The sequence below is a fragment of the Cervus canadensis genome, chromosome 25 (genome assembly GCF_019320065.1).
Source record: "Cervus canadensis isolate Bull #8, Minnesota chromosome 25, ASM1932006v1, whole genome shotgun sequence".
Taxonomy (NCBI): Eukaryota; Metazoa; Chordata; class Mammalia; order Artiodactyla; family Cervidae; genus Cervus; species Cervus canadensis.
In genome coordinates this window covers 9,998,918-10,025,085 of record NC_057410.1, presented here as the reverse complement: position 1 = coordinate 10,025,085, position 26,168 = coordinate 9,998,918, and the positions used below count along the sequence as shown (strand labels likewise).

Here is a 26,168-nt window from a genome sequence, read left to right as displayed (position 1 = left end):
CAGTTTTGTGCATTATCTTATATAATTTTTGTCTCTTAATTATTTTATGTATATGAAGATTTAGTCCCCAATAATAGTTCAAGTCAAAGTAAGTATTATGCCCTACATTTCAGTTCAGGTCAGTTCAGTTGCTCAGTCGTGTATGACTCTTTGCAACCCCATGGACTGCAGCATGCCAGGCTTACCTGTCCCTCACCAACACCCGGAGCTCATTCAAACTGATGTCCATCAAGTCAGTGATGCCATCCAATCATATCATCCTCTGTTGTCCCCTTCTCCTGCCTTCAATCTTTCCCAGCATCAGGGTCTTTTCAAATGAGTCAGTTCTTCACATCAGGTAGCCAGAGTATTAGAGTTTCAGCTTCAGCATCAGTCCTGCCAAGGAATATTCAGGACTGATTTCCTTTAGGATTGACTGATTTGATCTCCTTGCAGTCCAAGGGACTCTCAAGAGTCTTCTCCAACACCACAGTTCAAAAGCATTAATTCTTTGGCACTCAGCTTTCATTACAGTCCAACTCTCACATCTATGCATGACTACTGGAAAAACTGTAATTTTCACTAGATGAACCTTGGTTGGCAGAGTAATGTTTCTGCTTTTTAATATGCTGTGTAGGTTAGTCATAGCTTTTCCTCCAAGGAGCAAGCATCTTTAAACTTCATGGCTGCAGTCACCATCTGCAGTGATTTTGGAACCAAAAAATATAAAGTCTCTCACTGTTTTCATTGTTTCCATATCTATTTGCAATGAAGTGATGGGGCTGGATGCCATGACCTTAGTTTTCTGAATGTTGAGCTTTAAGCCAACTTTTTCACTCTCCTCTTTCACTTTCATCAAGAGGCTCTTTGGTTCTTCCTCACTTTCTGCCATAAGGGTGGTGTGCATATCTGAGGTTATCTATATTTCTCCCGTCAGTCTTGATTCCAGCTTGTGCTTCATCCAGTCTGGCATTTAGCATGATGTACTCTGCATTTAAGTTAAACAAGCAGGGTGACAATATATAGCCTTGATGAACTTCTTTTTCGATTTGGAACCAGTCTGTTGTTCCATGTCCAGTTCTAACTGTTGTTTCCTGACCTGCATACAGATTTATCAAGAGGCAGGTCAGGTGGTCTTGTATTCCCATCTCTTAAAGAATTTTCAGCAGTTTGTTGTGATTCACACAGTCAAAGGCTTTGGCATAGTCAATAAAGCAAAAGTAGGTATTTTTCTGGAACTTTCTTGCTTTTTCAATGATCCAACAGATGTTGGCAATTTGATCTCTGGTTCCTCTGCCTTTTCTAAATCCAGTTTGAACATCTGGAAGTTCACGGTTCACGTACTGTTGAAGTGTGGCTTGGAGAATTTTGAGCATTACTTTGCTAGCATGTGAGATGAATGCAATTGTGCAATAGTTTGAACATTCTTTGGCATTGCCTTTCTTTGGGATTGGAATGAAAACTGACCTTTTCCAGTCCTGTGCCCACTGCTGAGTTTTCCAAATTTGCTGTCATATTGAGTGCATCACTTTAACAGCATTGTCTTTTGAGATTTGAAATAGCTCAACTGGAATTCCATCACCTGTACTAGCATTGTTCATAGTGATGCTTTCTAAGGCCCACTTGACTTCACATTCCAGAATGTCTGGCTCTAGGTGAGTGATCACACCATCATGATTATCTGGATCGTGAAGATCTTTTTTGTATAGTTCTTCTGTATATTCTTGCCACCTCTTCTTAATATCTTCTGCTTCTGTTAGATCCATACCATTTCTGTCCTTTACTGTGCCCATCTTTGCCTGAAATGTTCCCTTGGTATCTCTAATTTTCTTGAAGAGATCTCTAGTCTTTCCCATTCTGTTGTTATCCTTTATTTCTTTGCACTGATCACTGAGGAAGGCTTTCTTATCTCTCCTTGCTATTCTTTGGAACTCTGCATTCAAATGGGTATATCTTTCCTTTTCTCCTTTGCCTTTAGCTTCTCTTCTTTCCTCAGCTACTTGTAGAGCCTCCTCAGACAACCATTTTGCCTTTTTGCATTTCTTTTTCTTGGGGATGGTCTTGATCATTGCCTCCTGTACAAAGTCACGAACCTCTGTCCATAGTTCTTCAGGCACTCTGTCTTTCAGATCTAATCCCTTGAATTAAATGACCTGCATTTAACCTGCCACAAATGTCACAGTGCCAAACATACAATAGGTGGTCAGAATCTTCCTTACTGAGTTCTTAATTGAGCTTGACAGAACTCAAAACTGCCGAGTAATTTTCACAGCACTCCATAAAGAACTGGGTCAAAAAATGAGTGGAGAATTCTGAAGTTCACACACTGTGTTGTTCAGTCACTAACTCATGTCAAGCTGTTTGCAACCCCATGGACTGTCGCATACAACGCTCCTCTATTCTCCACTATCTCTCAGAGTTTTCTAAAATTCATGTCCATTGAGTCGGTGATGCTATCTAACCATTACTCACTGTACATCATTTGAAACACATGATACTTTACAGAGCTCAATAGAGTGGCTGTGAGTATTGATTAGCCAGATCCAACACTGACTGCATCTTGCTAAAAAGTCTTCTGGTACACCCGAACGTAAAATGAGGATGGCGAAAGAGACTTGCCTCGAAATGCTCTTTATCACAAGGAAAATGCTGCAACAGTGTGTACATGGACCCTCTGGCTGATATTCTTATTCATTCATGCATGTGTTCATTCAGTCATTCATTCATTCATCAGTCATTATATGCCAGGCTCTGTTCTAGTTGCCACAGTGCATCTAGTGAGCAAGGCTAGCAAAGTAGATTCCTATTCTCATGGGATTTACATTCCAGTATAGAGAAACAAGCATTAAAAGTATATTAAATAAATAAAGCCCTTTCAACTATGAAGAATATATTAATAAAAAAGCAATGGGATAACATAGGAGAGACAACTGCTCTATCCAGGGAGATCAGGATGACTTAGCACCTGAGCCAGCCATGTAAACAAGAAGGAGAAGAATATTAGAAGTAGAAAGAGTGAGAAGGGGTAAAGCTAGAGAGATGAGCAGGGCTCACGTTTGATTCTCTTTGTAATTGTAACCCATTGAAATACCTTAAATGGGAGTTGCATCATCTAATTTATGTATTTAAAATATTATTCTGTACTATGGATCCTGGAAGGTAGGTATGTAAGAGATGAACCAGGGAGCCAAGTCTGAAGATTTGGCAGTGGTCGAGGTGAAGGAGGTGGTAGCTTGGTAGCTTGAAAGTAGACTAGTGGAGAGGGAGATAAACCCCAAAATTAGAAACTGAAGTGGTTAGAAGCAAAGGACCATATGTTCAGGACTACAAAATGATGGTGGCCATGAAAGTGTGCTGCAGATTTCTCAGTCTCTTAACTTGTGTCCAGTGAATGAAATTTGTAGAGTGAGAGATACACCTATTTCCTTAAAAAAAAGAAAAGAAAAAGTATTCATTGGCAAGTAGATAGAAAGTAGATGGTATCAATGTTATTAAATAAAGAATCATTAGTTTTTATTCTGTGTGCCAGCACCATGCTAAGCACCTTAGGTACATATTCTCAACAGTTGGCCTCTGGGATAGATGCTTTTGTGGTCTCTACTTGACATAATGAGGAAACTGTGGCTTAGAGAGGTTGAGTAACTGGTCAAGGTCAGTTAGAGAAGATGGATTGGAGCCAGAGCAGAAATACAGCCTCAGCCCTTGGCCTCAGCCGGTGGTGATCCGTTCATGCTAGTGCTTTTGTTCCATGATCTGTCTCATTCCAGAAAGGCTGAGATGTGGTCAGCGAGGCTGATGTCACTGATGGTATAATTTAAACTCTTACCCAAAGAACTCTCCTTTAAATACTTACAGAGTATCTGACCTCACTCCATGAACAAATACTGCAAAATAATTCATATGTAAGGCACCTGATCTTAGAATCATGACAATAGAGAGAAGTTCTTATTTTATTTTTCATTCTTTAAGATAGTTAAGTGAAAATTTTCAGATCAATATAGTAACAAACATAAAAGTGCTCATACTTTGAGACCACTGAGTAGAAAATCAAATCTAAACAATATTGAAATTAGAATGGAAGTATGATATACATTTTTTAAAACATAAAGAGGACACCAGAATTTTGGAATTAGCTTTATTAAAATTTCAGACATCTTAAAGAAATACAAGAATATTTGAAATATTTTTAATAATTTAATGCCTTCTTTCAAATGTAAATACAGCTTTTAAAAATACCCCCAAAATTTTAAAGTATATTGAGACTTGCATCTTCTTGTTAGGGGTATGGATAAGATCCTGATAGAGTAGTTTATTGTAGTTCAAGTGATGAATAGTAGTGTAATTAAAATGTCAGAGCAGTAAATTGTGATGTGTGAACAGTACATCCTTTGAATCAGGAGCCAGTATGATTTATCATTCATTCTTTTCTTTTTCTCAAAACAAGAGCCACTAACTGGCCAAGATTTGCAAATCTCTAATTACTAATCTTGTGCCATAGATCTTGCAGGGTTGACTTTTAAGTTAAAAAAAAAAAATGTTTTAATCTCTGCTGTGAAGCACAGGGGGAGATTAGAAATTGATTCAGTAGTCATGTTAAAAGGAGGAAAAAAATGGGCTGGGGAAAGACATGCATTATTGTTGGGAAGATGAAAAGTTACCATCCCTGGTGTTAATCATAGGTTTTGCTGACCACTGAGAAATGGCCAAAGCCAGGTTTTTTCCCTTTTTTTTTGTGCAAGCAGCCTTCATTTTTTTTGTTGTTGTTGTTACTTTTTATTTGTGCAGTTCAGTTACTTTCTCCTCTTTTTTGGTTCTTTGTTTGTCTGTTTTTTCTTATTTCTCATCATCACTTCATGTGGGCAGTGAAAATTCAGAGGAGCGACAGGCAACTTCCCTGGGACTCCTGGGCCAGCAACTACTGCAACCTTCATACCTGCCATCACTATAACACCTACCACCCTGACCATTGCAGAGCGCCGGCCCCGACATGCATGAAAGCGCCTCCTCCAAACAGCCCTCGTAATGTTCCAGGCTTCCTCCTCCTGGTCTTTTACTTAAATTATATTCTTCTCCTGCCTTCTTCATCTGATTCATATCATATTTGGTTTCATGGGTGTGGTGTTCTTTTTTTTTTTTTTGGTAGTAGCAACTTCTCATTTCTGTCTCATCTCTTAAGTCTCTCTTTTCCATTAGAAAGCATTTGTTGTTAAGAGAGGATGTAAATGTTCAGAATGCTTTATGTGTGGTCAGGAAATAGCAATGCAGAATATTATATAGAAGATAATGTTCCCAGATCTTATTTGTGTATACGGAACCACTTGTGAAGTTCATGCCGGAAGCTGTCTATGAAAATGAGATTACGTATCTGAAGCATTGAGTTGTTTATGGAGAAACTTGCTTTAATGTTTTCTTTTTTGGCTAAAGCAAAACTCCTAGAGGCTCTCTATGTTGCATTGTACTCACGGGCGTCAATGCTGCTCCTCAGGCATTTCTGGGCTCTTAGAACACAGATTCTAAAGCGCTGTCTCCATGGCTCCTGAGACTTGGTCTCTGATTGGTTGGAGCTACCTGCCCACCATTGCTGTGCATCTTGTGTGTCTTTCTGGGTTGTTGCTGGTTAACAGGCGTGGCGGGCTCACACCCCACCTGAGAATGCTCTGTGCCAAGTCTCCACTCTCTTACAGCGGCTTTGGTGTCTTCATCCTTCTCTCCTACCTCCATGAGTGCATACAGCCTGAGTTCCCTGAACATGGGGACTTTGCCTCGAAGCCTCTACTCCACTAGCCCACGTGGAACCATGATGAGGAGGAGACTGAAAAAGAAAGACTTCAAAAGCTCACGTAAGTGAAATGTCAACCAATGTCTTTTGGCCTGAAAAAAAAACTTGTGGGTCCATTGGCATCTTGAATGTAAGGAAACCTATAGGAAGAGTGTTTTACAGAAGAAAATAAGTAACTCGCTACCCTGTGCCAAAGACCATTGAAATGATATCCCTTATCAACATAACAATTGAACCAAATACAATTTCAGACTGGGTTAGTTAGTTTGTCCTACCTTTGCCTACAACGTTTTATTTGAATTTTTTTTTCTTGCTCTTTTGATCTGATAAAATCAAAGATGTAATTTCTTTCTTTAAGACTCCTTCCTTATATCCTGGGTACCTTTGAACATGAAACCATTGTCCTTTGTTTCTTATTGACTAAAGCTGGGTCCACTTATTCACTTTGAAAACTGGATCCCCTTTTGGTAAATATGAGTCCCATGTATTTGTATAGTATTATTATAAATTTCATATTTCATGAATCACCCCTGCAAAAAAAGACAGTAATAAGTTTAAATATGCCTTTCAAACTATAGCTTATTCCCCTTAAATGTGCCTTTTCTATCTGTATTTCACGCCTGAAGATTCTAATACTTTCCCAGGGAACCTGCTTCACTGAAAAGCATTGCCCTAACATATATCTGTTACCCACTCAAGTGTCAGGAACATTGAAAGGATGCTTATCTTTACCACAGGTATCCTAAAGACTAGGAATTTCAACTACGACTCTTAGAACTATATCTTCTAGGACAGCCAAGCATGTTATAGACTAGGCAAGACTAGGAAGATGTGGTTGGCAGCCTGCTTCTGGATAGCTGCTTGTCCGTGTAAAGAAGAAAGGGTGATCAAATGCCTTAGGGAAAAGGGGAAGAAACACATCACTCCTGAATTTTTCTTTTGTGGGAGTGGGAGGGCAGAACAGAATGTCTCACCATAATCATGTAAGTTTTAAAGGAAGAGAACACCTAGTTTTCCAGCCAGATCTAACCCGTGTAGAGAGAGGTAAGTGTTTCTTGTATTTTTTTTTTTCTGGTGACCATGATTGTGATTCCCATAAAGCAACTCAAAGAAGATGGGATCTCTTCTTGTGTTTACCATGGAGGTAAAGTAGGGAACACTCTTAAGCTACTAAAGGCAGCCAAACCCAAGTACTTCAAGACTGGTGTTAAAGAGAAAACATTCTTGTGAAGAGAGGTGGTTGGATCTATTGGCTCTTCAGCTTGCTTGCCAGAGAGTCATCTTCAGAAGTGGGTCTGTGGCCAGGCCTCCCAGCACCACCAGTAGTGTGGGAGACTGGCCATCACCCAAACTGGGAAATGGTCTCTTCGTGTTGCAGGAACTTGAAGGTTTCCTTACAAAGCAAACCATGGCTGACCACTGCTGCGGTGTATTCCTGGCTTTGATGTGCATATCCCTTCACATACAAGATTTGTCATCTTTAATATAGGTAAATGGAGGGAAGATGGAGTTTAGTCAAAATGAGAACAAGGAGCTTCTCAACAATCTTGATTCCAGCTTGTGCTTCATCCAGCCCAGCGTTTCTCATGATGTACTTTGCATATAAGTTAAATAAGCAGAGTGACAATATACAGCCTTGACATACTCCTTTCCCGATTTGGAACCAGTCTGTTGTTCCATGTCCAGTTCTAACTGTTGCTTCCTGACCTGCATACAGGTTTCTCAAGAGGCAGGTCAGGTGGTCTGGTATTCCCATCTCTTTCAGAATTTTCCACAGTTTATTGTGACCCACACAGTCAAAGGCTTTGGCACAGTCAATAAAGCAGAAATAGATGTTTTTCTGGAACTCTCTTGCTTTTTGATGATCCAGCGGATGTTGGGAATTTGAGCTCTGGTTCCTCTGCCTTTTCCAAAACCATCTTGAACATCTGGAAGTTCTAGACTATATATTCTTATATATATGATATGTTCATATGTATGTATGAATAATGATATATTCTCATATAATATTCACAATTACCCAATGAAATAAGTATTATAACTATATATATGCAATATATATAATATGATATATATATATGCTACAATAATACATAGTAAATAGTAAGCACTATTTAATTGTTAGCTATTTTGAATAGTTTACGTGTTTGCTATTATGATGCCTATATTTGAAATACTAACCCTGCTCCAAGACTTAGGCATAATATATGTTGAATCTTCCCATGTGATGAATCAGGATTTGTAGTGGATATTTGTAGATGAAATTTTTACATAAAATGGCTTCATGTGCGGCACCGCTCACTGAGAGAAAGCAGGCTAACAACCCTCAGCAGGGAGGAGCAATTAAAACGAATGCGTTCGTGTTTGCACTTCTGCTTTAATGGCTAAACATTTGTCTGTGTTAGGTAAGACTGCTAGCTTGATTAAGGACATTAGTGATGACAAATAAATGATAATCTGTTTGGCTATTGCAGGTTGATGTTTGTACATCTTGAATTTTGTTGTAGGAAACAAGGCCAAGGCCACACTGTCACCAATACCCATAACCTAGTGATAAATTCTCTCTTAAAACAGCACATTATTCTCCAACATAATAGAGAAGCATAAGCAGAAACCTGGTTCTAGAAATCTGCTTTTAGCATTTGCTGTAGACATTAGCCACTAGAGCACCACTGACCATATATCTACCAGAATTTATGTGTATCTCAGGAAATCATACATTTTGTATTTTAATCACACAAGATGATTCAGAAAGCTATAAACTTTTATTCCCACTTCAGAAAAACCTAAGCAACTAATGCTAATTCTCCAAAATTAGAAGAAAACTGAGGGTTTAGTCTTTTGGTTTTCTTTCTCTTTCTCTGTCTTTCTTTTATTCTTTGCTTGAACTTGGTATGGTCACGTTAGAGGTAAAGGTTTTCCCAAATAACTGATAATAAAAGTTTTATTGCCACTCTCACTATATTATGGTTTATTTCCACCACTTTATTTATGTCTTTATTTGGTGCCACCATTTACTACCCCTTTTCTAATACTTACGTTCCTATAGCAACCAGGCCATTTGTATGGATGGTGAATCATGGTAAAGTCACAGCAAATATAATAAAAATCTCTTAGCTGTATTGGTGATCAGTTGAAGCCAGAGCAAAACAGAAAAAAATTCTTACGTTTCTAATACAAAGGAAGGACATGGCCAGAAAAGAATGAAATTTTCTCACATAAATATTCAAACATTCTCTGTTATTGACCAAGGAGGAAAATACAGGAAGCCTGTTACAGCATGTTACAAGGATTAAAAGAGGAAAGTCATGTTTGTGTCACAAGGAAAATGTTAAGTGCCCCCAGCAGCGGCTTCCGGGAGTGTCACAAAGCCCTGGGAGGGTGGCAGAGCCATGTCACAGAGGGAACCCACTTGCCACCGCTTCCGTATTCTCACTGACCTTTCCCCCGCAGCATGAGCTGCCCCTTTTTCTGCCACAGAAGATCAAGGCCCCTCCCAGAAGCCCATCATCCCCTGTGATGGCGGGGCATGACTGAGCAGTGGATCTGGCTATTCCCCCCAGCTTCCTGCTCCGGTACACAGGGCCAGTGTAGACGCTTTCCTGTTTCCAGTCGGCCTGAATTGCAGCAAAGGGTAGACCTTAGAACACGTTCTCAGAATGATCTCTGCCTCTTCTGTGGTCATCCCTTACTGCTAGGGAGGGCACCACTGAACAGAGCTGAAAGGAAGAGAATGAAACAACCTAACAATTTCTGTGCCTGCCACCAGCCCCTGAAAAGCAACCGGAATTCAAAGGCAGCTCATGGTAAGCTTTTAAAATGACCGTGCACAGAGCTCTCGAAGCTTAAGAGCTGCCCTACCCCTATCTGGAGGAGGGAACTGTTGGCCACTCCGACTGTCTCCTGAACTGGATCATGTGATATACAATGTGGACTCTAGTGTGGAACACTTTGGTGAGATACAGGTCTTCAGTTACAGAATCCAATAATTGTAAGCACAGTATATGAATAAATCTTTGATAATTACCTGGCAGGGGAGATACCATGATCACGAAGGTGGTCTTCCCAGGGTGAGGCTTATCCATTGTAGTCCACATACACTGACCCCTGCAATTTCCACTGCATAATTTGTGATAGGGGGACTGTGTTTGTGCTTTCCCTTTTAAAAAAAATGAATCTTTGAGGTCCATTTCTCTATATACTTTTCAAATGCTTTTTGTATCTGACAATAAATTTCACAGCTGTCTAAATTAAGGAGACATTTGGCAGATTTTTAAACTTCAGAGCTAAGAAGTCCTCTCTGGCCTCCCATGACTTTGGCCCTTCCTTACAGTAGGAAGAACAAGGATTGACAAAAACACAGGGTGAACTCCTGCAGAAACCTCCAGAAAGGAGGGAGAAGAGGACAGAGCAGATGTAAATCCTGAACACAACCTTGGCACACACCCGTTAGCAGTGTTCAAACACAGCATGTCGGCAGTGTGGTCATGTCCATCTTCACTTGTGAGTGGAAACAGGCACGTCACAGACCAGAGCCAATACCTGGCAGGAGTGTTTGCTGCTTTGCTGCTGGAGAGAGAGAGAGTGCATTATACAGAAGTTTAAACTGCCAGGTTATGACTCAGAGATAACTTTTATTTTCTCCTGCTTTTTGACCACGTTAATGAAGCAGGATAATCAAACTCATCTTTTTCTCCTCCAAGTAATATTAGTTGTTGTTGTTGTTGTTTTTGGCCTATCGTCTTTAAATCTATAGTTTATCTTGTTTATCTCTGTTGGTCATTTTCAAGACTTTAATACGTGTGAGTAATCAGTGCATGCAATTTCCAATGAAAGTGTACTATTTCAAAGAACAGATTCTAGTACCTCAGCGGACTTTTCAGCTGCTGCTGCTGCTGCTAAGTCGCTTCAGTCGTGTCTGACTCTGCGACCCCATAGACGGCAGCCCACCAGGCTCTGCCGTCCCTGGGATTCTCGAGGCAAGAATACTGGAGTGGGTTGCCAGTGCTTTCTCTGGAGGACTTTGAGAGTTAATGGTAAAATCCTGGGTTATTTAATATAATCCTGTACTCTTCATAAAATTATAAAACCAATGTTTAATACATTTTTAATTCTAAATTAAATGTCCTCATAATTTCTACCATCTCAGCTTGCCTCCAGGTAGAGGTTATAGATTTAATGATAACCCATTTGAATTAATACTTATTTCTATTTTCAAAACCTTCTAGAAAATGAAATTCCTCAACTGTCTTCTGTTTCAGAAAAATATAGTGTGTCTTTTCCCTCAGAAAGTCTTTGCTATATCTAAACTAATCCCCCCATTACTATTAAATTGACCGATTCCTTCTTGATTCTTTCTTAGTGGAAATGGTAATCAGCTGACTTAACAATTCAAAAATGACTTTTAACTCCAATTGAGTAGTCCAAAAATCTATGCCAAATTGGGATGGTAAATGGAAAAAATATTAATGTGGACCTATAGAAAGTCCCATATAAAGTAAAGTATACCTGTTGAAGTCCAAAAATCTTCACTCAGAAGACAGAGTGCCGGTCATCTGCCCAAGGGTGATATTCTAATATTATATTCCCACCTGCTATGAATACTAACTGGGAAGAAATGCAGCCCTCCAGATTTTTACTGACATGTAATGGTATCTTCTACTGGTTTTGTGCCACCAATAACAAAATGTGTGATCTGGAGAGTACTCAGGGTACAGTTGATATTAACAAAGCCACACTAGAAAACACGATCTGAATTGATATTTGATAGTCTATGTGTTATATCTTGGGACGGTAAGCCACCATCTGTAGAAAGATGAGGGTTGGAAGCTACTTTCACCCCCTAATGCAGGCCACTTTAGCCTCAGTGACATTAATCCTGCTGGGAAAGAACAGTGACAGTGCCTCTTAAGAAGAAGTAGATTTTCCTTACTCCTCATGGGAAAAGGATACATCTCACCATCCTCTGCAGTGTCAGCCTGAATGCTGGCATGATCCACGATAGAAAAATCGGGGTCCTGAAGGACCAGCATCTCATTCCTTAACTCAGCAGACCAGGGACTGGTTCCAAAAAGGGAAATATTGATGTCATAGAACTGGATTTATCCCACATGGCTTTAGCCATGGAAATTCCAGGCACTGGAATTTCAGAGGGGAAAAGATCTGGTTCCGATCTTTAAGGAACTCAAGAGTCTAGTGAAGAGACAAGAAGGAATATAAAAAAACTGATAAATGCTGAAATAGGACCATGTATTAGAAAAGTGCAAATGTAGAAAGGTCATTTAAATGACTCCATCACGCCAAGCCAATGATAGATGAAGGTTGATGACTGACCAGTACATCCTTAGCACCTCAGGAGCCAGACTTAGATCAATTGTTTCTTCAAAGCTGAAGGTCAAGTTTTTTGTAAAAAGCTAGAATCTTAGGTACAAATGTCTAAAGTAGGGGGAAAAAGTTGGATCAGTTAGCCCAACCCCCTTTCTCCTAGATAGGAAGGAGATTAATGACTTAATCCCAAGGTCACCCAGCTGGTTTCTTAGTGGTTGAGCCAGGACTCAATCCCAGGGACCCTGACCCCAAGACCAAGCTCTACCTACAGTTGCCACAGCTGTCCTTGATATTAGGGGTCCATGTGAGGAGGGGGCTACACTGATGCTATGACTTAGATGTGACAGATATTGGGAGATTCATTTACCTCATTCAGCTCTAGTTAAACTTTTGCTTAAAGACCAAAACCTCATGTCCCACCATTAACAGTGAGCTTTTTTTTTTTCAGAGACATGATCTGTTTCAGAAACACTGGCCTTCCTGGTGCCTGTTCCAGTTTAAAGTCATTTCTGCTGTGTGTGTTTCTTCCTCTAGTGTCGTTAGCCTCTAGCACCGTGGGCTTGGCTGGGCAGGTTGTTCACACAGAAACCACAGAGGTTGTGCTGACCGCGGATCCTGTCACAGGATTTGGGATTCAACTGCAGGGCAGTGTGTTTGCTACAGAGACCCTCTCCTCTCCACCTCTGATTTCCTATATTGAAGCTGACAGCCCAGCCGAGAGGTGAGATCCTTTCTTTCACGGCATCGTTTTCTGCCCTGCATTTCTTGCTAGCTGTCTTTGACTGACTAATAAATTATGGAACAGTGCTCAATGCAGGAAATGCAAGACGGGATGCACTCTCTGTTCTGACAATAAAATTTTATGTTCTTGATCAGGTTTGAGAAAAATAGCGAGCCTGGGTGGGGCCTTTAGCAGATTTTTGTCCATCGGGGACTAGAGGCTAAATTAATTAAAAAGGAAAAAAACCCATTACAAAAACCAAAATCTCTGAAGTCAAAACTTCATGATAATTTCTTTGCCATGGGGGAATGCACATTCATCATTACTGTATATTGGTTCACATCAGATTATAATAATATCATGGTACTAAATTATTCATTACTTCCCTGGGATGTTTTCCTTTGTTCACATTGGTAGCCATGAAATACAAGAATGTAGGACTTGCATATAACTGATCACTTTGCTATATACCTGAAAGTAACACAGTACAGTAAATCAACTATGTTTTTACGTAGAAAAAAAGATTGTAGGACATTGCAGTTGACCTAATAGGATGCCCCACAGCATTGAATAAAAAGAACAAATGCTATATTGAAAGGATCTTGGCAATGTCAACTTGAAAATCATTTACTCTGTCTACAACCTGTAATGTCTGGTTCTAAATTTAGATGTGGGGTGCTTCAGATTGGAGACAGAGTACTGGCCATTAATGGAATTCCAACTGAAGACAGCACGTTTGAGGAAGCCAATCAGCTCCTCCGAGACTCTTCAATCACAAGCAAGGTCACACTGGAAATTGAGTTTGATGTTGCAGGTATGATCATATAATCTCAAGTCAGCTGCATAGTTGGAAGTGGACTGCATGTGAATTAGGTGGACTATATGGCAGAGAATGTGGGAGGAATGATCATTTTTTATATACCAAATGTGTTTTTGTTTAGGAGGTTTGGGGTGTCATTTTGAATTGTGCATTGCTTTTGTATTATTCATTAAAATGTCACCACAAGAACAATTGAAAATCAATGTGACAAAATGAATAAGTAATAGCCTCTGTAAAGGTGATAAAAAAAAATCATGTAGCCTGTATTCTTCCTGACATTTCCCATATATGCTAGAGAAACCATAGTCTTCAGTCATGAGGACAGGAAATGCCTCTCTTTGACTCTTCCTACTGCAAAAAAAAAATTGAAGGTTCTGTAGGGAACAATGAAAATTCAATTAGATGAATTTATGTAGGACAAGTAGGTAAATATTTGGTCTCTGGTGTTAAAGAGAAGTTATGACCAGACACTTGTTAAAAATGACAAAGAAGTCTTTATTCAAGACTATTTCTGTAGTCATCAAAACTTGCCACAGGAAAGAGAGGATGAACTTAACATCAAAAACAGCAAGGGTTTATGTTTAGTCATGGAGGAGGTGTTTGTCAGTAGCTAAAGCTTCCCTGGTGGCTCAGATGGTAAAATGTCTGCCTGCAATGTGGAAGACCCGGGTTCGATCCCTGGGTTGGGAAGATCTCCTGGAGAAGGAAATGGCAACCCACTCTAGTATTCTTGCCTGGAGAATCCCATGGATGGAGGAGCCTGGTAGGCTACAGTCCATGGAGTCGCAAAGAGTCGGACACGACTGAGCGACTTCCCTCACGCACTCACTCAATAGGTATACAGGTTTTAGAGGTAGGTGCTAGTTCTCATTTAAGAAATTTGTCTTCTCTTAGTGAAGTGTTAATACTATCTCACAGACCTAATTAGCAATCAATAAAGATATGCCTTTGGGCATAGGGATCATTATGCCAACAAATATTTTCTGAATGGTTATCATAGACCAGTTATTCTACTATACAACAGAGATGCAGCAGCAGATGGGAAAGGCAAACAGCAGTATAGAAGTTAATTTTTTAAAAAATAAATTTAGTTGGCAGTCATACTCTGAGGGAAATAAAGCAGAATGGGAGTTAGAGAATGACTGTAGGGGGTTTATTTTCATAGGGTGACTCTCTAAGGAAGAGACATCTGAGCAGAGATTTAAAGATTGAGAAGGAGCAACAAGAACATTGTAGGCAGAAGGAGCAGCCAGTGTAAAAACCTGAGCCAGAATAATAACCTCGGTGGACAGGAGCAATAGCAGAAGGAAAAAAAAAGGCTCATGCTGGAGCATATAAGGGAGTTGGGGATAGGAATCAGATTTGGTTTTGGAGGTGGGGTAGAAGAGGTTGGAAGGGGCCAAGTAAAAGTGCCCTGGTAAACTTTTAGATTATATTCCAAGTGTAATAAAGTTGTGGAGCATTTTATGGAGGGGAGTGAGATAACCTGATGGATGTTTTGGAGAGATCTTTATGAAGTGCAGCGGGGACAGTAGCAAAATCAGAACAAACAAGATTTAGTCATTGAACAGGTAAGGAATGATGGTGGCTTGGACAGCATCCTAGGTGGTAGTGCTAGATATGGTGATAGAAAGTAGAATTTAGGACGTGGCTTGAAGCAGAGCTTGCATAACTTCCTTATGGATCAGATATGGAAGATGAGGAAAAGGGAAGATCCTAATGATTCTGAGTTATGAGGGTGAACGGTTGAGTAGATAATGATTTTTTTAAACTGAGAAGACTTGAAGCATAGAAGTTTGGGGATTACAAAGAGAGTTCTAGTTTAAACATGAGTAGGCAAATCCTACTCATCCTAGTGGCGGAAAGAGAACAAGCCCATCCATTAGTTACTCAAAAGACAGCATAAACCAGTTACTAAGTGCCAGGCACTGTGCTATGTTCAGATCATTGAAAGAAATAATTGAAAGGCTCGACATAGTCAAGGACCTTGTAGCCAGTTAGACATGAGAAAGAACTGCAGAAAGATAAGAACAGACTTGCTAGAAGTGTTTTGCCACTGGGGTGCAGAAGGAAGTGCCCAGAGACTGCAGGCTATACCTCCCAGAGCCTAGGATTGGGGTCTGTGCTAAAGAGCAGAGCAAAGGAGTGACCAAAACAGTGGTGATGGTTAAAGTCATTGGAATAAAGGACACCCCTAAGGAAAGAGCAGTGATAAGAAGGGGACTGAGGTGGGAATTCTGTCTGAGGAATACTGAGATTTAAAGGGCAAGGATGCTAGTGAAGGAGGTGATGAAAATGATATAGGAGAAGTAAGAGGAGAACCAAAAATGTTGGCATTTTGGAAACCAAAGCAAGAGTTTCAAGGCAAAAGTCATGGTTGATAGCATAAAAAGGCTATAGAGAGCTCAAGCAATAGAGGCAAGAAAGAAAGTGTCCACTGGGTTCGGCAAGTAGGAAGAAAGTCATGGCAGAGAAGTTTCAAGGGATTAGGGGACAGAAGTCAGATTGCAGGGAGCTGAGGGGTGAGGAAAGAAAGGGTAGAGAAGTACAGACAAGCTACGCTTGTTGTCTGCCAAGAAAGTGGGTTTTGGAAGACGGATTGGCCGGACAAATGCAGTAAATAGATGAAAAGGACAGGAGGCCATTGTGGGCTCATCTTTTCATTTAGTTACGTACTTTGTGCTCGAGTTTATACTGTCTTATCTTCTAATCAGTGGTTCTCAATCAAGATCAGTTTTGCCCCAGGGGACATTTGGCAACATCAAGGGATTTAGCTGTAGGGACTGGGCTTCCCTTGTGGCTCAGCTTTTTTTTTTTTTTTTTTGTGGCTCACCTTTGTAAAGAATCTGCCTGAAATGCAGGAGGAGAGCTGGGTTTGATCCCTGGGTTGGGAAGATCCCCTGGAGAAGGGAATGGCAACCCACTCCAGGATTCTAGCCTGGAGACTTGTATAGTCCATGGGGTCGCAAAGAGTCAGACACGACTGAGCGACTTTCACTTCACTACTTCCCTGTCAGTCCAGTGGTTAAGAATCTACACTTCCATTGAAGAAGGCATGGGTTCAGTCCTGGTCGGGGGCTGAGATCCCACATGTCATGCAGTGCAGCGAAAAAGTAAAAAATAGATTGAAAAAAAAAAGACATTTAGCTGTAGATGAAAGGAGATAGAAGGGATTCCAGGTTCAGATGGGTGTTATTTTGTTTTGTTAAGATTGGAGAGATTTGAGCATGTTTGGGGCCCAAAATAAGTGAGAGAAAAAAGAGATAATTGGTAGTTACGAGTTTCCAAAGGGATGAGAAGGGAAGTTATCCAGAGCATAGGTAGGTAATTCGTCTAAGGCAGAATGTAGAAGACCTTTGCCTAGGAGTGTGACGAGAAGGATGTGAGAATATAATTACATTTTAGCTGTGCTTAGGAAGATCATGTAAGAACTGTCAAGCAAGGGTGAAAGGGTCAGCACCTTCGGGAGCTGAAAAGAATGATGAAGGTTCAAAATAGCTAATGGGGAAATGAATAAGATAACCAACCAGATTCATGTAAAGGGCTTTTCAAGCTGGGTGGTAGACCAAGCAGAATCCAGAAGCTCTCAGTCTATATAGCAACATCAGTCTTTGTGGTCAAGTAGTTTTTTGTCAGGAGGCCTCAGCTGCTCAAGAATAAAAACAGAGATAGTAGATGATTATGTTGATCCAGAGACTAAAATTTCCAGGGAAGCTTCAAAGAAGGAGCACGTAACTCACAGAGGTTCCAGTCATCACAGGAAGAGCAGAGAGAGAATTATGGTAATCACATGAAAATTGATCATGATATTTATCAAATGCTTACTCTGTGGCTTGTTACTTTCCTGTGTGTGCATTAGCTCATAGTCCTTAAAACAGCCATGGAGAAGGTTACTATTGGGTTGGCCAAAAAATTTGTTTGAGTTTTTGTTCCATCTTATAGAAAAAATCCAAATGAACTTTTTGGCCACGTGAATATTCCTACATCCCCAGGAAACAGAGGCTTACGTTAATGGTGGGGCTGGGATTTTAACACAGGCGGTGCGGCTCCAAAGGCCACCTTCTAAGCACTACATATACTGCTTGTGCTTGAGAGAATGTATAATAGGTTAGAGAGGCACGGAAATCAATATAGGATCAGCATGAAAGACCAGACAGAAAGGGAGCAGCTAAGGAATTAGGAGTCTTCAGGGAGAAGACAGTGGGGGAGTGAGAGAAAGGGGATGTGACAGCTAACAGCTGGGAGACTGAGGTCAAATGGCATATTAGAGTTTAGGATTTCAGACGTAAAGTAAAGTTCCAGGGTAGTGAGTTGCTAAAGCAAAGCAGAATGGAGGCAGTCATTCAACCCAGAGGTCTGGGTGTCGGGCATGCAGTGTGATGGGAGGAGCACTACTTGGTGAAATCTCTCAGAAGGAGAGCAGGACTTAGAATGAGGAAGGCGTGTGAACTGGCTGCCCCTGACACCCAAACAATCCCATCAAAGAATCTCTGCAGTTGCTGTTCCTCTGCCTGGGCAGCTCTTCCCCAGCATGTTTGGGTGGTTTGTTCACTTCACTTAGATCTTTGCTGAAACATCAATTGCTCAAAGAAGCCTTCCACAACATTTATCACTCAGTCCCCTTGCCCAGATTTATAGCTCTGCTTAGTCCTTCTCATACCCTGATGTTATGTCGTATACATAGCATACTTATTGTTATGTTGTATACAAGGAGATCCAACCAGTCCATCCTAAAGGAGATCAGTCCTGGGTGTTCACTGGAAGGACTGATGCTGAAGCTGAAATTCCAATACTTTGGCCACCTCATGCGAAGAGTTGACTCCTTGGAAAAGACCCCGATGCTGGGAGGGATTGGGGGCAGGAGGAGAAGGGGACAACAGAGGATGAGATAGCTGGATGGCATCACCGACTCGATGGACATGAGTTTGAATAAACTCTGGGAGTTGGTGATGGACAGGGAGGCCTGGCGTGCTGCGATTCATGGGGTCGCAGAGTCGGACACGACTGAGCGACTGAACTGAACTGAACTGAACTGATACAGGTATTATTGTTTTTTGTCTTCTCCAGTAGAAATATCTGTGATGTCTGAGACTTTGTGCCTTTTGTTCAAGAATGTACCACAGCACGCAAAATAGTGCTTGGAATTCAGGAAGCTCTCGGCCAATATTTGGTCGATGAATGAATGAAGTACAGTTGGCTCTCCTGAGGGACTAGGATCAGAAACTTCAATTTGCACCAAGAATTGATTTCATATCCACTGCATCTCTGAGGTTCCTGCGCTCTCTGTTTCTTCATGTCTGCTCCCTTTGTACAAGTTTCCTCTGATTTTCTCAAGTTTTTTCTGATTGTACATAATTGCCTCATCCTTGCTAACGTGCCCAGCCAGAACCAGCCAGTTTTAATTTCTAATTCCCAAGAGAGAGCATCTATTGGTGCAGCCTAGGTATAGCATCTTCCCTTTCTTGTCCATAGTGGCCAACAGTCAGTAAAAGACCTTGTAAGGATCAGTCAGATACACTGAGGATCTAGTTTTCAAATAAGGCTGCCCAGTGGCCCCAAAATGTATTTACTGTAATCATAGAACATTTATGATGGGAAAACTATTATAATCCAATACCTTCATTTATTTGTGAAGGGAAAATTGAGATTCAAGGGTGGAAACTCAAGGTCATAGAGCAAAGTGAATGTTAGGTAGATCCTAGGTCGGTTGACTTGCACCTGTCTTTTTCTATATCGTATTACACTGCCTCTTCAAAGAGATATTAAGATTCCCAGCATGAAAGAGCAGGATTTCTGAGCTTCTGCCCTACTGACATTGTTTGTTGAATGGAGATGCTTATCCTGTGCACTGTGGGATGTTGAGCAGCACCTACTCACTACATTCCAGCAGTGGAATGGCCAGCACAATTGACTTTCTCCATAGCAGTATCCACTAAGTATTTACTTGTGCTATACATGTGTCTTTATTTTATGTGTATCCTCAATATTTGTTCATTATTTATTTAATCCATTATATATATTTGTCTAATCCATTATATATATAATGTTTATATAAATATAAGTATATATATGTTAATTAAAGTATTTAGGTCTTAGGTTTAAGCTCCTAAAAAACAGGAACTATGAATATTCATTGGAAGGACTGATGCTGAAGCTGAAGCTCCAGTACTTAGGCCACCTGGTGCAAAGAGCTGACTCACTGGAAAAGACCCTGATGCTGGGAAAGACTGAAGGCAAAAGGAGAAGGGAGTGGCAGAAGATGGTTGGATGGCATCACCAACTCAATGGACATGAATTTGAGCAAACTCCAGAAGATAATGGAGGACAGAGGAGCCTAATGTTCTGCAGTCCTTGGAGAGGCTAAGAGTCTGACAGTGACTGAACAACTATTAAACCCACTTTGCTTAATTCCAACTTGCTGACTATGGGACTGGAAAAATGGACCTAAGGCCATCTCCCCTGTCCTCCATTGTCCTAGAAATCAACCCATTTCAAATGAATAGAAATGATATAAAATAGGGCCAGGAAAAATATTTTTCCATCTTTTCATTCCCTCCTCCATTGCTCATGGCAGACATCACTAGTTGATTTCTATTGAGTCTAGACACAGCATCAGAACCTCAATAAAACACTCTAATTACTCATTACCAATCTACTGGTATATATTGAAACTGCTGGAATCCAGATAATCTTTTTTAGCCAGTTGAGAACTTGAATAATTGTAAGATATCACTGCATGAGATATGAGCTATTTCAAGACTGCCCTGCCCTTTGGATTCACTTCTGATTGTTTGGATGTGAACCACCATCCATATCCAGTTCTTCCTCAGATATACACCCAGATACTAATTCCCAAACTATTAGATCTCAGAGATTACCTATGTCTACTTTATAAACATCCTAAGTGACGCAGACAGTGGTTAAAAATCTTGCTTGTCAGTACACTTTTGCCTAAATCTGTCTCTTTACATGGGCACCACCATCCAAAGAAATTGTAGTAACATTAAAGGAATTTTTCTTATGCTAAAGTTGTTTATAATCCCATCACTCTAATAAACAGAAAATTTTTATATGTCTTTACCAAAGTCCTTTACCGTACATATAATTTTGTAAAGCTATAATCATATGCACAATTTACAGTTTGCCTTTTTCAGTACTATCTTTTAAAAACCAGTGTACAATATCATGAATTCTGAAGTTTCTACTTTAATGCTGAAATTATTTTGTTGGAAAAAATACAGCTTTGTCTTTGAAAGAAGCCTCAACGAAAAATTCTATCAAATGATGTTTGCCGTCATTACTAGAGTCCCAGTGTTTTTCGCTGAGTGAGAGGGAGTTAAACATTCACATTTATCCACCTTATAGTCCCTTTATTTTTTCAAATCTCACAAGGTGTCCAGGTTGATGAATTATGATGTGGTGGTTATCTTACTGTGCCAAGAATGAACGCTTCAGGCGGAAAAAGCAGACCAATTGGAAAGAAGGAGGCCTTTGTTTACCCAAATGTGTTTTTAATTACAGTATTAACAAAGATAAAGCAAAACCAGGGAAGCACAAAATAACCACATGGGAGTCTAAGAAAATAAACATCCTGTTTACTTATTCTAAACCTATTGTTTCTCCACGTACTGGCTCTTTTTCTTCTTTATTAGCGTTTCCTTAAGAAACCCCAAATTAAATGTGCTTTCACTTTAACAGCCAAATAATTGTATGGGGGGGAAAATTACCGAATAGAAAATAAATCATGTTGACATTTAAAGATTAAAATGAAGCCACAGCTTGATCAAAGAGATTCATTTGTTGATATTTGTTCATCATTATAAATATTTCAAATCTTATGTAGTCAAAAGTCATCTATTATTGTTTTCCAGGAAGTGATAATGTCTCCTCCTATGTCATTAACAATATTATTCTTGATCAAGTTTCCCTGCATTAAAAATTTAAAGCGAAATGTCGCTATAGTAACTAATTTAGATCTGTGTTTTTCACCCTTATGAATTAAAGACTCACTGTATAGCATCTTGGGCAAGATGTCATAGACCTACATGGACACATATATACAAACAATATATTTCCCACCCCTTTCACAGAACAGAGACATCACTTTGCCAACAAAGGTCCATACAGTCACAGCTGTGGTTTTTCCAGTAGTCATGTATGGATGTACATGAAGAGTTGGACCATAAAGAAGGCTGAGTGGCAAAGAATTGATGCTTTTGAACTGTGGTGCTGGAGAAGACTCTTGAGAGTTCCTTGGATTACAAGGAGATCAAACCAGACAATCCTGAAGGAAATCAATTCTGAATATTCATTGGAAGGATTGATGCTGAAGCTAAAGCTCCAGTACTTTGGTCACCTGATGCAAAGAGCCAACTCACTGGAAAAGACCCTGGTGCTGGGAAAGATTGAGGGCAAAAGGAGAAGGGGATGGCAGAGGGTGAGATGGTTAGATAGCTTCACTAACTCAGTGGACATGAATTTGAGCAAACTCTGGAAGATATTGAAGGACGGGAAGCCCAGTGTGCTGCAGTCCGTGGGGTCGCAAGGAATCAGATACAACTTAATGGCTGAACAACAACCCCTTTCACAGAGAATGTTTTCATGAAACCAGCAACACTAAAACAAACACACATGAAATGAGTTCTATAAATAGTGATGCTGTTTGTTCCTCTTAAGCTTCTAGGACATTTACTTGTGAACCACTTGGTGTACTTTATCCAAGTAATAGAATAATCTATTCCTGTTACACTCATGAACACTTAGGTGGGGACTGTCTGTTTGGCTCCCATCCTGTTTCCTCTACTGGATCAACATGTTCATAAGAGATCTTTCAGTTGCAAGTCACAGAAAATGCACACAAGCTAATTTAGACGGAAAAAGGTGTTTCCTAGAAGCATACAGGTGTTTCACAGCCTTTGAGGACAAGGAATATAGGCAGTCCCAGAGAGGGCTAGAACCAGGAGCTGTCGAGGCCAACCACTGGCTCTCTCTAAGACCTTACACATCTCCTCAAGTACATTTGTTTCTTTCTTCTTCTTCCAATAGCAGCCTGGCTATTGGGGCATTTGGTCTAAATGAACTTCTTCCAAATGCCCTCTTTGCCCCCAGTCTGCATGCTAATTCCAGATTCTTAAACTTTCTCCTTTGGTGGTGGGAAGAAGATAACAATTAGCCTTCACAGAGACTCAAGAAAGTGATGAAAGGAAGAGATTGAGAAATCTTTTAGAAATAAATATTGATGATACTTGTAGCACCCAAAGTAAGAGAGTAAAGCACACCTCAATGGTTACTATCGATACTTAACTGCGTTTCTCTTTTTCTGCCCCTGTATATTCAAATTAGTGAGTCATCTTGAAATCTACAGGCTTCCCTGGTGGCTCAGGCAGTACGGAATATCCTGCAGTGCAGGAGACCTGGGTTCAGTCCCTGGGTTGGGAAGATCCCCTGGAGAACGGAACGACTACCCACTCCAGTGTTCTGGCCTGGAGAATTCCATGGACTATACAGTCCATGGGGTCACAAAGAATTGGACACAGCTGAGCAACTTTCACTTTTTGGAAATCTACTGTAGGAAATAAATCATTTTATCTACCTCAGATGGGACATGGGAAGGATACAAATTCCTCTTGAATAAATAAGCAAATAAATGTATGTTGTTCCTTCCTGGCATCTCTTAGTTGAGTCTTCATTGAGGACAACAGCAAGGCCAAAGATAGGAGATCAGGGTCTCTGCCACTTACCCAGCCACAGCTGACCCACCAGAAGCATTAAGAAGAGAGGGAGGAAGTGGGAGAAGGCAACAGATTCCCTCAGGTGCTGCCTGGGAAGTGAGGAAAGAGCTGGGAGGAGAGGAAGGGCCCAGAAAGGGCAGGCTTGCCTCTGTCAAGTGGCCCCAGCTGAAACTGACCAGGGCTGTTTGGGGAACCTTCTTCACACATGAATTTCTAGAAGCCCAGAGGGCCCAGAGAAATCAAAATGTTACTATCTTCTCCAGTTTGTCTATGGTGATTATTCTGAGTGGGAAGATCAGGTTCTTGTAAAAGGTTTACTGCCCAGATTCCTCATGGGAAAGTAGAGAAGATCAGGAAGATCAAGTTAAGGCAGAACCAGGAAGGAATTACTGTGTTTCTATGGGGCCATCCCAACTTTCAGCTCTACCAAGACTCAAAATGTGTTAAATATGTGATTAACAAATTGGACTCGGGCCTGAGGACCTTGTAGTTCTACCCACATCACAGCAGCAGTAGTTAATTCTGTGTCTACAGGCTGGGGAGCCACCTTGGGGCAGAATCAAGCAGAAAAAAAGTGACTTCACTGAGCCATCCCACAAACTTCCCCTTATGCTTATGTTTCCTTTGCTCCTGGCTAGCCCTGGCTAGTTTTCTAAAACTTCCAGAAAGGATTATAGTCATTAGCTACTTAGTATGAATAGATATTATCTCTTCAGAGGCTATTTCCATTTTAACCTCATCTCTGATTGAAGGCTTCCTAGACTGTTTGAGGAATTTTAAGAATATATTTAAGAATATGTAGCAATTCTTCACTTTTCAGAAATTAGTCAGTCCCTGGTAAAATCACAGAAGCTGTATTCAGGGTTGAGAGTCAAGTAGTACACAGTGCTTTCCTCTTTACTGCTAGGCTGGCTGGCTTCTCTGTTGCCAACATCTGAACCCACCTTCACTCTGTTCTAGAACTCCCTATTCTCTTCCTCTTCTCTGAATCCACCACATGATCCAGAAAGTAGGGTCATCTTTGGTGTAGCTGAGACCTCTTGGGTCCTCCTGTTCTAACTTTGTGCTCAGCATTCAGTCCAGTTGGTTGTGGTCAAGACCATTCTGGTTGTGAGATATTTTGAATATCAATCCTACTACTGCACCTTTAAGTGTTCTTTTTACCCACTGACCTTACAAATTCAGGTACCTCCCACCTCCTCCATGTCAACGGCCATCACAGCTAACTGAAGTCTTGAAATCTATTACTGCCAGCCATGAATGGAAAAACAAACAAAAAACCTGCTGAATAATTATTGTTGTTCACTCACTAAGTCATGTCCAACTCTTTGTGACCCCATGAACTGCAGCACATCAAGCTTCCCTGTCCTTCACTATCTCTCAGAGTCTGCTCAAACTCATGTCCATTGAGTCAGTGATGCTATACAACTATCTCATCTTCTGTCTCCCCCTTCTCCTCTTGCCCTCAATCTTTCCCAGCATCAAGGTCTTTTCCAACAAGTTGGCTGTTCACATCAGGCAACCAAAGTATTGGAGCTTCAGCTTTAGCACCAGTCCTTCCAATGAATATTCAGGGTTGATTTCCTTTAGGACTGATTGACTGGTTTGATCTCCTTGCTGTCCAAGGGACACTCTTCTCCAACACCATGATTCAAAAGCATCAATTCTTCGGCACTCCACCTTTTTCATGGTCCAGCTGTCACATCAGTACATGAACTACTGGAAAAACCACAGTTTTGACTATAGTGACTTATGTCGGCAAAGTGATATCTCTGCTTTGTAATATGCTATATAGGTTTGTCATGGCTTTTCTTCCAAGGAGCAAGCATGTCTTAATTTCATGGCTGCCATCACCATCTGCAGTGATTTTGGAGCCCAAGGAAAGAAAATCTGCTGAATAATAAAGTCTGGAAAAAACAAAGTTGGGGAAAAAAGAGTGTGACTACTTTCGGTCCTTCAACTTTACTATACCTAAGAATTACCTGGAGAATATGTTTGACCTATAGATTTCTAGTCTTTATCTTCAGCAATTCTGATTCCATAGATCGGGGATGTTTCAGAAATCTATATTTTTAACTTGCATCCTAGGTAAATTTGATGGAGATGCTATCTGAATCACACTTAAGAGATACTGAACTCAACTGTTACTGTGAATTACACACAGTTGCCTGTGGGTAGGATGTCTGTTCTTTACCAGAAGCTTAGTTTATCAGGATTTTACATCAGTTTTCACAGCGTTAACTACGGATGATGACGATACAAGTATTCCTGATGCCTTATCATTGATTGGGGCTCCGTTCTTCCTCATCTTCTATAAATACCTTCTTTCTTGTTTTGAAATTACAGAGTCTGTCATCCCCAGTAGTGGAACATTTCACGTAAAGCTCCCTAAGAAACACAATGTGGAACTTGGAATAACCATAAGTTGTAAGTAGAAGTGACTTTTTTTTTTTAATTTAGAATGTCAAGGAGACTAGAAAGTTGGGTGTGGCCAGTGTCTTAAGTGTCATTGCCAAGTTTCACCTACTGATATAAAAGCATGGAGCCAGTCTCTCACTCGCCAGCACTTAATAGCCGTGTGAATGGGGCAAGTTACTGGGTTTCTACAGTCTTAGGTTTCTTCACCTGTTAAATGGAAATAAGGATATCTGCAAAATATCCTCATTTTGTAAATTATTCAAAGTATTAAATAAAATAACATATTTATATACCCAGTATAGCCCCTGGCAAACAATAAATACCCAATAATATGTGACTCACACACCCCACATGAATCATTAGATGAGCATATGAAGGCATGGAGGCTCTCTA

General features: G+C 40.5%; 1 protein-coding gene and 1 pseudogene across 6 annotated transcripts in view; both read left to right on the top strand.

The window, feature by feature from the left end:
- GRIP1 (glutamate receptor interacting protein 1) overlaps nucleotides 1-26,168 on the top strand; it is a 718,721-nt gene that overhangs the window by 612,865 nt on the left and 79,688 nt on the right. For 3 of the 6 annotated variants that reach the window (XM_043446765.1, XM_043446767.1, XM_043446766.1), the window contains exons 10-14: nucleotides 4,843-4,998; nucleotides 5,664-5,819; nucleotides 12,620-12,806; nucleotides 13,475-13,620; nucleotides 25,704-25,784. In XM_043446765.1, coding sequence (XP_043302700.1) covers nucleotides 4,843-4,998; nucleotides 5,664-5,819; nucleotides 12,620-12,806; nucleotides 13,475-13,620; nucleotides 25,704-25,784 — 726 coding nt within the window. The remainder of the gene's footprint in view (nucleotides 1-4,842; nucleotides 4,999-5,663; nucleotides 5,820-12,619; nucleotides 12,807-13,474; nucleotides 13,621-25,703; nucleotides 25,785-26,168) is intronic. The other 3 variants (XM_043446768.1, XM_043446770.1, XM_043446769.1) reach the window with 1 other exon arrangement.
- LOC122427860 lies at nucleotides 9,778-9,921 on the top strand (annotated as a pseudogene).